The sequence below is a fragment of the Anopheles coluzzii genome, chromosome 2, assembly GCF_943734685.1.
Source record: "Anopheles coluzzii chromosome 2, AcolN3, whole genome shotgun sequence".
Taxonomy (NCBI): domain Eukaryota; kingdom Metazoa; phylum Arthropoda; class Insecta; order Diptera; family Culicidae; genus Anopheles; species Anopheles coluzzii.
Window position 1 is genome coordinate 60,718,443 of NC_064670.1, and position 13,110 is coordinate 60,731,552.

At 41.7% G+C, this 13,110-nt stretch overlaps 1 protein-coding gene and 1 long non-coding RNA gene across 2 annotated transcripts; one reads left to right on the forward strand and one right to left on the reverse strand.

Moving 5' to 3' along the window:
- Positions 1-229: 229 nt before the first annotated feature.
- LOC125908315 (uncharacterized) lies at positions 230-1,972 on the reverse strand. Its single transcript, XM_049611007.1, has 3 exons — positions 1,959-1,972; positions 1,569-1,876; positions 230-1,416 (listed from the first exon to the last, which is right to left on the reverse strand). Exons 1-3 carry the CDS (start codon positions 1,970-1,972, stop codon positions 230-232), a joined length of 1,509 nt encoding a protein of 502 aa, XP_049466964.1.
- Positions 1,973-9,318: 7,346 nt separating this feature from the next.
- On the forward strand, positions 9,319-11,577 carry LOC125906459 (uncharacterized). Its single transcript, XR_007451822.1, has 2 exons — positions 9,319-10,721; positions 10,797-11,577. It is a non-coding gene; the product is annotated as an uncharacterized LOC125906459 (long non-coding RNA).
- The last annotated feature ends 1,533 nt before the right edge of the window (positions 11,578-13,110 follow it).

Consider the following 13,110-nt stretch of genomic DNA (forward strand, 5'->3'; position numbering starts at 1 on the left):
ATGTATATATATATATATATATATATATATATATATATATATATATATATATATATATATATATATATATATATATATATATATATATATATATATGTATATATATATATTTACATATATATTAAATAAATACAAAAAGCAATGTTATACAGAAAATTACATGTATTTCTTTAATTATTTACATAATTAAACGTTAATAAAATTTCAATAAGATCGATTTTGTTATGTTTTATTCGGTTAACGTCCTGAGAAAGGGTACTAACACTAAGCAGTTATCAGTAGTTTTAATAGCTACTAATTTACACTTTATATCCCTGGGTAAAAATACCATTTCATCGGTACGAAGGTTACTTATATTTTCTTCATATATATCCTTCATAAAAGGTGAAATATAGTACGAGTGGGTTTCCGTTATATAATTGAATGTTATCCCATTAATTATTATAGTTGAATATTTTTGTTCTGCGCTACAATATTTAACTATGTAGTTATCATGAGTCAAAAACCAATAGGACTGAATACCAGGAGAAAGAATTAATTGTCGATTAATGTGCAATGCTACTCCATTAGTTTTGGTTTTCAAAAATGGAAAAGAGAGATTTGCTGTACTTGATGACGCAGTATGTGGGTTTTGCTCCGATATCCTATTTGCAGCCTGCACCAAAACCTTATGACCGTTTCGAAGACAGTTCTTGACATGCTGGAGCTTACTCTCAAAGGGATAAGATGAAATGGTGTAAAGCGGGCCGAATGTGTCTACATCATCATACACATGCAACAAACTATGTATGTTGCTGGTGATGCAATGTTCGCCGTAGATAACACCATATTCTAAAACGAACTCTCTTAACAAGCGTTTCGCCTCAAGCCAATCATTCTTATACACTTCGGATGATAACAATGTTACCGCACAGTAATACTTCATAAAATGGTCATACTGTACATCTGTTAATACATCCTTCAAAACGATAAAGCTCGCGTAATGCAGAAACATTTGGAACTCACTAGCTTTCCACAATCCAATGTCTTCAACAGAACGGAGTTTGCGATGAAACTCTAAAGGAAGTTCCACCTCCTTCAGCAAAGCATCAATCTTGCTTATTGTTTCTTCAGACCACTTGGCACCCCCTCCTAATTTGCCTGATTTCCATCCTTTCAGCATTGTTCTTGTTACGCCGTAGTCAAAGAGGTGCAAACGATCTGCTATAATAATCTGCTTTATGATGTCAAAGTTCTTAAGATCCATGAGAGGCGTTTTTTCCCGATGATGTGCTCCGTAATTTGATTGGACGAAATCTTCATGCGTTCTTGCTGGATGATCCATTCCCGGGAAACATGTAACTCGGTGTGCGCTGTGATATTTTCCTTGTACCGTACATTTTTGGCAACCATGTGTGTGGTTGAAGTAAACTGAACCTGTGAGAAAATTTAAAAATATGTATTAATACACCTCATAAGTAAATAAGTCGCAAAAGCCTATATGGGGACGTTTTTTTCCGCGCAGAACGTTATGCCAATAAAGAGAAAGCAAATGTATCATTAAATTTAAAAGGATTTTTATAATTTACCTTTTATGAATGCTCGTGCTGGTGAGTCCGCGATGAAAGCTCTTACGTGTATTTCGATTGGCTTATTGGCTATTACAATGCCATTATCCATCAACCCATTTAGCTCGTCGACAAGCGGACGCAGATATTCCTCAACACTCTTTGGTTTCGATTCACCAAAAAAGTTGCCAACCATCAATACTGGAACTTCCGGCATTTCTTGAATGCTCATTAATATGGGCCAAAACTGTTTTCGAGTGCTCTTGTGCAGTGGAAGTCCATCAATCGAAAAGTTCAACGAAAATTTGCTGACTCTTGGTGGCACATCGCTGTAAAAATACAAAATACAGACAAAAAACATATAATATTAGTAAAAAGTAATCATCGTATTTAAGACTATTGCTTTCTTACCGAAAGTGATCCATAACTAACTCTAATCGTTATGGACTAAAATTATGGCTACTTGTATGCTATTACCTTTCTGCATACCTCTAGGCGCTAACATTTCCCGACCACCAAAATTGAAAATTTTACAATTCACGTCAACATAATTCAATCCCTTAAAGTACTTCACTTCTATGATCAAAAAACTGTGCTATTTATGAGCCACATTCGATTTCATGCAACATGCTTCAGAATTCATAATACTTCATATAATACAATAGATAATATTTTATAATGTTAGCGCCTAGAGGTATGCAGAAAGGTAATAGCATACAAGTAGCCATAATTTTAGTCCATAACGATTAGAGTTAGTTAGTGTTAGTGAGAACGTGTATCGATCTGATGAAATAAATGTTAGAGTCTAAGTTGAACCACGGTCGAGAACACATCGGTTTCTTTTGATTGAGCTATTGAACAAGAACCGATCGTACCCCAGGGAACCAAAATTCTCCCCCTGCTATAGGGTACGTTTCTTTTCCACATTGCCTTGTCTTAAGCAACGTGCGCGCATCTTTCGGCAGCTGATAGTCCGTTTTTTACGTAAAATGTTTAATAGTCGATTTAGAGCTTGAAATGTTTGGTATGTTTTTAATGATCTGTTGGAAAAGTTCCGCCTTATTGTCACAGCTTGAAAGATCTCTTCACCTTGGCAGAACGGGCTGTCACAGCGATCTGAACTTTTGACAGCCGGAAACTACACGCGGTGCAAGCGGCACCACATACAAGCTCTCGCGTTTTGGACTTTCTACCGAACGGACGTACAGTGAAGAAATAAAGCACTATTAATTGTTACACATTAAATCAAAGGCCTCAGTTATTTTAATATCAACAGGTTATGGGCCCAGGCCGTGAAGTGTGTAACAAGTAATTTCGTCGTGTTTTTGTGAGCTAGAGACTTTTCCAATTTTATCAGTGAAATTTTGTTAGTGAAGATGGGCCAAGACACTATCAATTTCGATAAATTGAACGGACGATCAAATTTTTCGACCTGGGAAAAGAAGATGCTTTCGTTTCTTCGTACGCGTGACCTGTTCAAATGTGTTCAGCCAGCCCCAAACACCGAGAAGGACGAGGACAAGCTGTCGCGAGCAGTAGGATGGATTTTCCTGGCTTGCGAAGATCATGTCACGCATCACTTCGGGAAGGATGATTCCCCTCTTCAAATATGGGAGATGCTGCGGAAGACGTACGCTGAATCCGGCCAGGGTCTGCACCTGCAGGCGGTCATGACGCTTTCACACACGTATCGTTCGGAGTGCAATTCGAACGACGAATACATCGGACGGATGATGGAAGCATGGCGACGATGCACCGAAGTGGGAATCACTTTCGAAGACAACATAGTGGCGCTATTTATGGTGGGTAATTTGGGCAATGAATATGAATCTTTTCGTCAAAGTTTAATTGGCAGTGGGCAGGAAATCACGGTCGAGCGAGTGAAGACAGGGTTGTTGGAGTTGACACCTATGAACAACCATCAGAACCAGAGCACGGCATTTTACAGTGGCACATCCCGCAAAGAAGAAGAGAAGAAATCCGGTGGATCGAGTCGCGATTTGAGCCGGATCAAATGCTTTGGATGTGGTAAAATGGGGCATTTCAGGAGCAAATGTTTACAGCGTCCGTCAGGTTCCGGAAATCGAGAGACAACAGCGTCGGCTGATGCAAGGTTTGCGTCAGCATTTTTGATGGCGTCGAAGCAGCACCAATACATGAACGATTGGTATTTGGACAGCGGCGCGTCACGTCACATGACAGCGAGACGGGAAATTCTCGGAAATTTCCGAAAGGCGAACGTAGAACGAGTGTCTGTCGCTGACAATAGAAAGCTGAATGTTGCTGGTGTTGGTACGGCGTACTTTTCTATAGATGGTCGAGAAATAACCTTAAATGATGTTTTGTATGTGCCCGCGTTAAAAGCTAATTTAATGTCGCTTGATTCGATCTCGCGATCGCATCGCATTGAATTAGAAAATGGTATTTGCAGGATTTTTAGCAAACCGGATGGAACGCTTATTATTGAGGCGAAGGCGTCGGGTGGAACATACAAGGTTGATGCCAGCAATGTCAAATGTGTACTTGCAGTGAACGAGGAATCGAATGAATGGCATCGCAGAATGGGACATTTGAGTTACGGCGGGCTCAAAAAGATCCAGAAAGCTGATGGGACGTTTAATTTCTCCGATACGCGTGAGTCTATCAACAACTGTGAAAGTTGTGCCGAAGGTAAACAGACAAGAAATGTATTTTCTAAGAACCAGAACACCACGATCAAGTCGAAGCAAATTCTTGAATTGGTACATGCTGATCTATGCGGGCCTATGAGTACATCTTTGGGTGGAGCGAAGTACTTCGCAGTTTTCGTAGATGATTTTTCTAGAAAAGTTTTCGTTTCGTTTTTAGCAGAAAAATCAGCGTTGGTCCCAGCATTTAACAACTTTATAACAAAGATGGAAAACCAGACTGGTATGAAGGTAAAGCGCCTGCGTTCGGACAACGGAAGGGAATTTGTAAATTCTAAGATGGACCAAATATGTAAACAGAACGGCATCGTACATGAAACAACAGTTCCCTATACTCCCCAACAAAATGGAGTTTCCGAAAGAATGAATAGGACGCTTATCGAACGAGCCCGATGCATGTTACAAGATTCAAAGGTCGACAGAAAGCTTTGGGCCGAAGCGGTAAACCATGCGGCATATCTGATTAACCGTTCTGTTAATCGATCCTTAGGTGATCGTAGCCCAGAAGAAGTATGGACAGGCACAAAGCCAGTTTTGTCCACATTGCGTACTTTTGGAGAGCCTGCAATGGTGTTTATCCCTAACGTAAACCGTTCGAAATGGGATCCAAAAGCTGAAAAGATGACGTTTGTCGGTTACATGGAAACGGAGAAAAACCTGAGATTTTACCATCAGAAAAACAAGAAAATTTGCATTAGTAGAGATGAAAAGTTTTTCAAGAAACAGTTCATTACAGATGTACCCTATGAAGAGGTTACTACTTCAGTTGGGGCTTCGAATACACCAGAGAAAGAAGAGTCAGGAACAGAGAACGAGATATCTTATGATGAAGGATCTCAATTCGAAGATGCAATAACGACTCCAAACAAAGAGCCACGACGGTCGCAACGTACGCCGCGTCCAATTGTACGGGAAGATTTTGTAACTTACTTTACAAGAGATTGCGATTCAGAGGATCCAGTGAACCTAGAGCAAGCAAATAATGCGCATGACGCTATGTCCTGGAGTAACGCTATGAAGGAAGAATTGGATTCTTTCATCAAGAATGACACCTGGTCATTAGTTGAACTCCCTGAGGGACGTAAGGCTGTTAAAACCAAATGGGTTTTCAAGCGCAAGCGTGCTGAAGATGGCTCAGTAATAAGACACAAGGCTAGGCTTGTAGCCAAAGGTTGCAGTCAGCAACAAGGCATTGATTACAAAGAGACTTTTTCTCCAGTTGTACGATATGAGTCCATACGTTTACTAATTGCCTTAGCAGCCCAACAAGGCATGGGTATTGATCAAATGGATGCTATTTCAGCCTACCTTCAAGGTCCAATTGATGAAGAAATCTATGTTCTACAACCAGAGGGTTTCGACGACAAATCGGGAAAAGTCTACAGGCTGAATAAGGCGATGTATGGTTTAAAGCAAAGCGGAAGATGCTGGAACACTTGCCTGGATAACGCCCTACAGTCTTTTGGACTTCACAAATCAGCAGAAGATCCATGCGTTTATTTTGATAAAAAGAGCAATCTTCTCATCGCTATTTACGTAGATGATATTCTTATCTTTTGGAAAGATGCTGACGTTTGTGACAGTTTGAAGTCGAAGTTAACCAGCACTTTTCAAATGAAAGACATGGGGAAGGCTCGAACATGTGTAGGCATGACGATAACTTATGATAAGGATTTCATAAGCATTAATCAAAGCAGATATGCTGAAGAAGTTTTAGAACGTTTTGGTATGCTAAACTGTAAAGCTGTTTCTTCGCCATGTGATGCATCACAAAAGCTCGTGGCAAAAACGGATGAAGAACCTGGAATAAATGTGCCATATCGAGAAGCTGTCGGCGCATTGTTGTTTTTAGTACAGGGCACAAGGCCAGATTTAGCATTTGCTGTCAGCAACGTCAGTCGTTACAACGAAAAACACAACGAGACACATTGGACAGCAGTGAAGAGAATCCTGCGTTATGTAAGAGGAACGATCAACTATGGAATTACTTATCGGCGCGGTTCTGAAGAAACAGTAAATGGTTTCGTTGATGCAGACTGGGCAAACGATCAGGATGAGCGTCGATCATTCTCCGGATACGTGTTCAAGTTGGCCGAGGGTGCTGTCGCCTGGTCATGCAAGCGGCAACAGTGTGTAGCTGTATCCAGTACAGAAGCAGAGTATGTAGCAATTGCACATGCTGCAAAGGAAGCTGTTTGGCTTTTTCGTTTCATCCGACAATTCAAAGAACTTGATACTGTCATACTGCGTTGTGATAACCAAAGTGCATTGGTTATGACGGGAAGAGAGGCTTTCAGTCCGAGAGCAAAGCACATCGACGTGAGTTATCATTTCGTGCGCGATCTGGTCCGAAATGGATTACTTACTATGGAGTATGTACCGACTACTAGCAACCTAGCTGATTGTTTAACGAAGGGAGTGTGCGGATCCCAAATGCTTTGTTCTACCGACGGCTTTGGAATGCATGCAATTTAGTAGTTGTGACTATAAGCCGAGTTGGGGTGTTGGAAAAGTTCCGCCTTATTGTCACAGCTTGAAAGATCTCTTCACCTTGGCAGAACGGGCTGTCACAGCGATCTGAACTTTTGACAGCCGGAAACTACACGCGGTGCAAGCGGCACCACATACAAGCTCTCGCGTTTTGGACTTTCTACCGAACGGACGTACAGTGAAGAAATAAAGCACTATTAATTGTTACACATTAAATCAAAGGCCTCAGTTATTTTAATATCAACATGATCAATTTCGAATAAGCTCATCAAATGGTTCCTCCTCGTGTTGAGACTCTTGTGTACTGTGAATAGTTTCCTCAGCTTCATCTTAATCTTCGTCGACCTCTTCATGTACTTCCGTATCGTCGAATGCATCGATAGTAACCCAATCACTGACGTATTCTTCTTGCAAGATGTATTCATCAAATGGACAAGGATGGTTCTCTGCAATGAGTAGATAAAAAATAAGTATTATAATTGTGTTTAATTTGCGTTGGTCACAAATTTTAATTTTTTCATTTTCCACTTACCACAATTCGGGTGTTTACTGAACTCTACATTTGACGTAGCTGCCTGAATATTACTTGGCCCAGCTTCACTACTCTCTCCAAACAATTCAGCATGATGCTTTTTATCATTGCCTACTATGGATCTATACGTGGATCCTGACTGTTGAATATGTGCTTTTTAGTTGACACGTTTTTCCATACAAAAAATAATGATTTTTTTCTCAGCAGGCCATGAGAATTTTGTGAAATTTTCAAAAACCGGTATTCCCATACAAACGCATGCTTTTAAATTGAACTGTCAGCCAACTATCAAGCGTTCAACTAAAAAGCAATCCAACTTAAAAAACGTTCAACTATTGAATTCTGACTGTAGTTGAACGCTTATTAGTTGGCATGCTTTTTAATTGAACATTTGATACTTGGTTGACAGTTCAATTTAAAAGCATGCGTTTGTATGGAAAACAAGGTTTGTTAAATTTCAAATTATTTATTAAAAGTTTACTATATATACCATATCCAGATCGAACTGTTTTAATTTAGATTGTAATAAACACGCTCATAATAAAATTTGATCGTTTATGTAATGCCATAATATAATTTATCCATGTATTGTATGGTGGTCTCGCTTGAATATTCAGGCTTTGGTGTGACTCGATTACATCTGACGGAGGCCAACACGGCTTGCTCTTCATAATTGCCATCAGCGTCTAGATTACGGAACAAGGAGTCTGGTAATGCTCCCTCATCTTGTAGACCGCATTCAACCAGCCAGGCGGGCATTCATAACCGGGTTTCTAACAAAAGTATTAACTGTCCTTACTGCTCTCGTGGGTTCAGCTATACTTGGGGTGGGTCACACGATTAATTTTACGATACGATCCGGAGTCTGACGGAATCGATCCCGAACCATGGTTGCAGTAAGGGTTGCTAGATCACATTAGGAAAAAAAATTCGACCTGTGGGTGCAGCGAGTTTGGGTCAACCCGAATTATTAGTAGATACGTAAAAGTATAAGCATTTCCGACCCGGTGCTTCGACCTACTTTACCTACTTGTACCTTTTGGGTCGACCCGAACGACTACTGGTCACTTACGGATGACTCTGACCCGGTAAGTTCGGATCGACCCGCTCATCACAAAGCCAAGACGGACCAGCCAAGATGTACACGTTCGATCCCGGTTATTGCTGCACCTCGGATTTCGTTTGGCGTCCGCAACCCCACGATCTGCATGTCCGGTATGCTAAACACGGCAGCGAAATTAACTAGCCGCACATAAAACACATTATTCTTCTTCTTTGGCTCAACAACCGATGTCGATCAAGGCCTGCCAGTACCACTTGTGGGCTTGGCTTTCAGTGACTAATTGATTTCCCCCCATAGCAGGATAGTCAGTCCTACGTATGGCGGCACGGTCCATTTGGGGATTGAACCCATGACGGGCATGTTGTTAAATCGTACGAGTTGACGACTGTACTACGAGACCGGCTTAAACACATTATATGCACAACAATATGCCACGATTTTTATTATTATTTTTTTTTTGGCTCAACAACCGTTGTCGGTCAAGGCCTGGCCTGTACCCACTTGTGGGGATGGCTTTCAGTGACTTTTTTTTTACTACCCCGCATAGCAGGATTGTCAGTCCTACGTATAGGGGCACGGTCTATTCAGGACTTGAACCCATGACGGGCATGTTGTTAAGTCGTGCAAGTTGACGACTGTACCATGAGACCTTCTTAGTATTATTTTATCGGTACAGTCTTTCCCCGAGTTACGCGAATAATGCGTTCCGGAGACATTCGCGTAACTCGGATTTTCGCGTAAGTCGAATATCACATGTTACAGCAAAAATATACTTTATTTATCATAATTTTTGATTGAATTTAGTTCATTTATATAATTTAATACTTATTTGATGCAATTGGTGTAGAAAATTTGGTTATTTATCGGTAATTATTTTTCATTTGACAAATGATAGAGAAAATTGTACTGATTTGACATCTGAACTGTCAAAAATAAAAATTCGCGTAACTCGAATTCGCGTAACTCGAGTGTCGCGTAACTCGGGGAAAGACTGTATACAAATGGATGGGCGGGGAGGGAAATGGAACAACGCGTGTAAATCATAAATACAAACACTTTTCTCACATATCTTACATAATATTTAGGTATGGCATAATACTTTTGCATTTGCAAAAAGAGCTTATACCTCGATGCAACATGTTGTTTACCACTTTGGCCGATGTACAAACAGGCATACATATCACTACAACTCTTTGTTTTCCAACACTTTTCATATTTCAACTAACTATGCACGTCGAAGTAACACTAAACTCATTAAACACTTCACAAAAACAATTTTTTTTACACATTATCACGCAGAATCAACGGGATTAAAAACATCAACATTCGAAACGTCAAACTTTGCCACTTTGTATGAAGTCGAATGTGGTAGTAAGAATGAGACAGACTGACTGGCAAAAAATGGGTGCAAATAAAAAACGAGTTCTCCAGCTGAAATAGCCGTCGACGCACGCACACAATCACACACGGCTTGTTCCAATACGCTGGGTTCGTTTTGTGTTAGTGACAAGCGCACTCACAAAGCAACCCCCAGGACAATCGCATGGCAATCGGATTGAATGCGCAACATTTTCCATACAATCCGCAGTGTTGCGTTTTCTTCGCGCCAACTTTGCCTGTATTTTCAATGAGCCAAGCGATTTTACCCCCTCCTACACGCGTTGTATCCTACAGCACGCTTGACGCGGCAACGTTCACCACATACACACACACATCTCCACACTCAGGGTACGACATCTTCCCTGTTGCTGTTCTGGACTCAGACAAAATTTGTGTTGCTACACTTATTGTTCAAAAAAGTAGTAGCTCTTAGGATCTGAATTTACAAACAAATATCAAAATGTTATGTTCTGCTAATGATATTGCACTAAATTTAATTGCACTACATTAAGTTTTTACATATCTTTCGTAAAAGTTCGTCAGAGTATGAAAATGTCGACTCAATTTGTCATGAATAACTTGAATTTTAAGATTTTCGCGCATAAAATTATGACGCGCGCTGTCTGTGCGGCGGCGTAAGTCGCTACTCGTATAGCCGTCTCGCTTCTTCTTGTGTGTGCTTTACCGTTGCTCACCGCTTCAAGAACATTGCTGCTCACACACACGTCAGTCTGTGGCAAACAATTGGAGGGGGAGGATGTGTCGGTTTGCTCCAGAAATCGTGTGTGATTTTGGTGTTCTGGATTTGGTCCCATCCCTGTTTGTTTTGGTGAAATTGAAAAGGTAAGACTCATAGACCGATGTAAAAGTGTGAGAGTAAAGTGATGTTGATGGTGACTGATGCTTTTATTTGTTTCTTTTCCTGCTTTCATCCACTGATGGTGTCGAGCATCGCCGAGGATGTGATCGAATGCGGAATATTCGAAACGAGGAGATTCATTCCGGATTTTGTTTGCAATAAGGTAAGTTATGAAAACACACAAAGCATACGAAAAAAGAGTGAGTAATCTTATTCTTAACTTTCATTTCTTCAACAGCGCTGAACTAATCCTCCAGCTTACAGGACGGCAAAGGTACACGCACAAACGTGCACACATCAGCCTTGTCGGAGAACGAGAACACGGGAGGGGGAGACCGGCAACGTATAGAACCTTTACGCTCCCTCGTGCGTTCGTGCGTGCGTGCGCGCGCGCGTCTATGTGTGTGTATGTGTGTGCATGCCTGCGTGCGTGGCTGTGTGTGTTTTTGCCGCTTCGCATAACGAGATCCTACGGGATCACCTTGCAAAAAACACCAAGAGAGGGAGAGGGGTAGGTATGTGTGTATGTGTGTGTGTATGTGTGCTTGCATGCGTGCGTGGCTGTGTATGTGTGTGTATGTGTGCTTGCATGCGTGCATGGCTGTGTATGTGTGTGTATGTGTGCTTGCATGCGTGCATGGCTGTGTATGTGTGTGTATGTGTGCTTTTGCTGTTTGGCGATCTCCTACGGAATCACCTTGCGAAAACACGTGGGGGGGGGGGGGGGGGGAGGAGTGAAGTGTGTGTGTGCTTGCCTGCGTGCTTTGTGTGTGTGTTTTTGCGTTCACGTTCTACGGGATCACTTTGCGAAAAACACCAAGGGGAGGAGGAGGTGTGTGTGTGTGTGTATGTTTTTTTTTCTTTGCCGATTCGCACTCTCTCGCGGATCTAGTTGTGTGCGTTAGTTTTTTTTTTTTAGTTTCTTCGAAAAATACCTGGGGGAGGATGTGTGTATGAAAGAATGTACTTCAGAAAAGAAAGTGAAAAATAAAAAACGAATATGAAATATGTTAAACAAAGTTTTAAGTGTGTCAGAACTCATTGCAATCCGAAAGAAAGCGAGGGGGGCTCTTAAAATGTAGTACACATGTATGCAACATGTATCGTGTCGCCGCGACGGTGTATCTCGCTCAATCCGTTAAGCCTGAAAAGAGCTTCTATCGGATCGTCTAATCGGGCGCCATTTAATCAATCCGTTAGCAAAAAGTCGCATGGATTTTGGTACCGGGGAAAGCGCGCTCTCACCGCAGCTTCCTCAAGCTTCCTCATACCCCTCGGCCTGAATCACTCAAAATTTGGGGTCTCATTGTTTGCGTGGTGTGCTCTGAACCGTGGACGCGAGAGTGTGTGTTTGTGTGCTGCGTGATTTTTTTTTTCCAGCGTAAAATATTTTCCCGCACTGCACCATCCGGACTGTTCTTTTGCATGATCGGAGGACGAATTTTTATCATCTAATTGTTTCGGTAAGTGTCTTTTTCCAATGTGACATTTATTCTAACTAAAACTGGCGCTTTACATGTTTCAGATGTGTAGTGCTACCGCTAGCTGTTCCCCAACCCTCTTCAGAAGTGCAACACTGTGTGCACAATAGTGGTGGGAGCTCGCAATCGAACCTACCCGATTCCGTGTTCGGAATCAATTCTGGAGCTGATTCCAATGCTGGAATCGATCCCATTCCGGAACCGATTCCGGAGCTGATTCCGGAGCCGATTTCAAAGCCGATTCCGAAGTGTACTCCGAAGCCGATTCCAGAGTTGACTCTGGAGCCGATTCCGAAGTTGCCTCCGCAGTCGATGCCCGAGTCGGCTTCGGAATCGTTTCCGCGATCAGAATCGGCTCCGGAATCGGAATTGACCTGGGAATCGCAATTTGCTCCTACAGTGTCCGGCAAAATAAAGTGCTCACTACTTACAGTTTTACATTTTTACATTTTTTCCGTGAAAAATGAAGTTATTGTATTGCTTTATTTTTTGAGACATTTTTTTTGGGACCTATCGCCAACGACGTTAACCACCAGTCGATAAATATATCGACCAATATAATAACAAACATGGCGGATTGGTTCGGCAAAGCGGAAAATTTGTCGACCGATAAAACGGTGGAAGCAACTGTCATGACTGCCTTAGCAACAGTCGGTAAAAAGTCGAGCAGTCGTTAAAAAAGTCGGTAATTTGTATCGCGAACGAGAAAAAAAGTCTATATCGATCGATATGATTACCACCCGCTTGGCAAAATGTCGCGCGACATGCATGCTTGAAATCGATGCTTGTTAACATTTTATTTCAAGCATCGTGAGTGTCCCAGCGTGAGCGCTGAGCGCACCTCCCCTCATTCTCAATGCCGCGTTTTTGGGTAATCCTCGCTCCCACCCTTTCTTTCCTTCTCCTCAACGGACACACCATTCCCGCGAGCGTAGACCGATCAAAAAATTCCAGGAAATTCGGACAGTAAGTGTGCAGTTTTTTATTCACAGAGCTATTCGGGAATATTTCAATTCTTGATGGTGCGTGCTAGACGAACGAAACGTTGGCTGCTTGCTCCACCGATGGCGC

Coding starts and splice junctions, on each gene's coding strand:
- LOC125908315 (XM_049611007.1), bottom strand. Junction 1,417..1,568: donor AGCACGAGCATTCATAAAAG/GTAAATTATAAA, acceptor ATTTTCTCACAG/GTTCAGTTTACTTCAACCAC.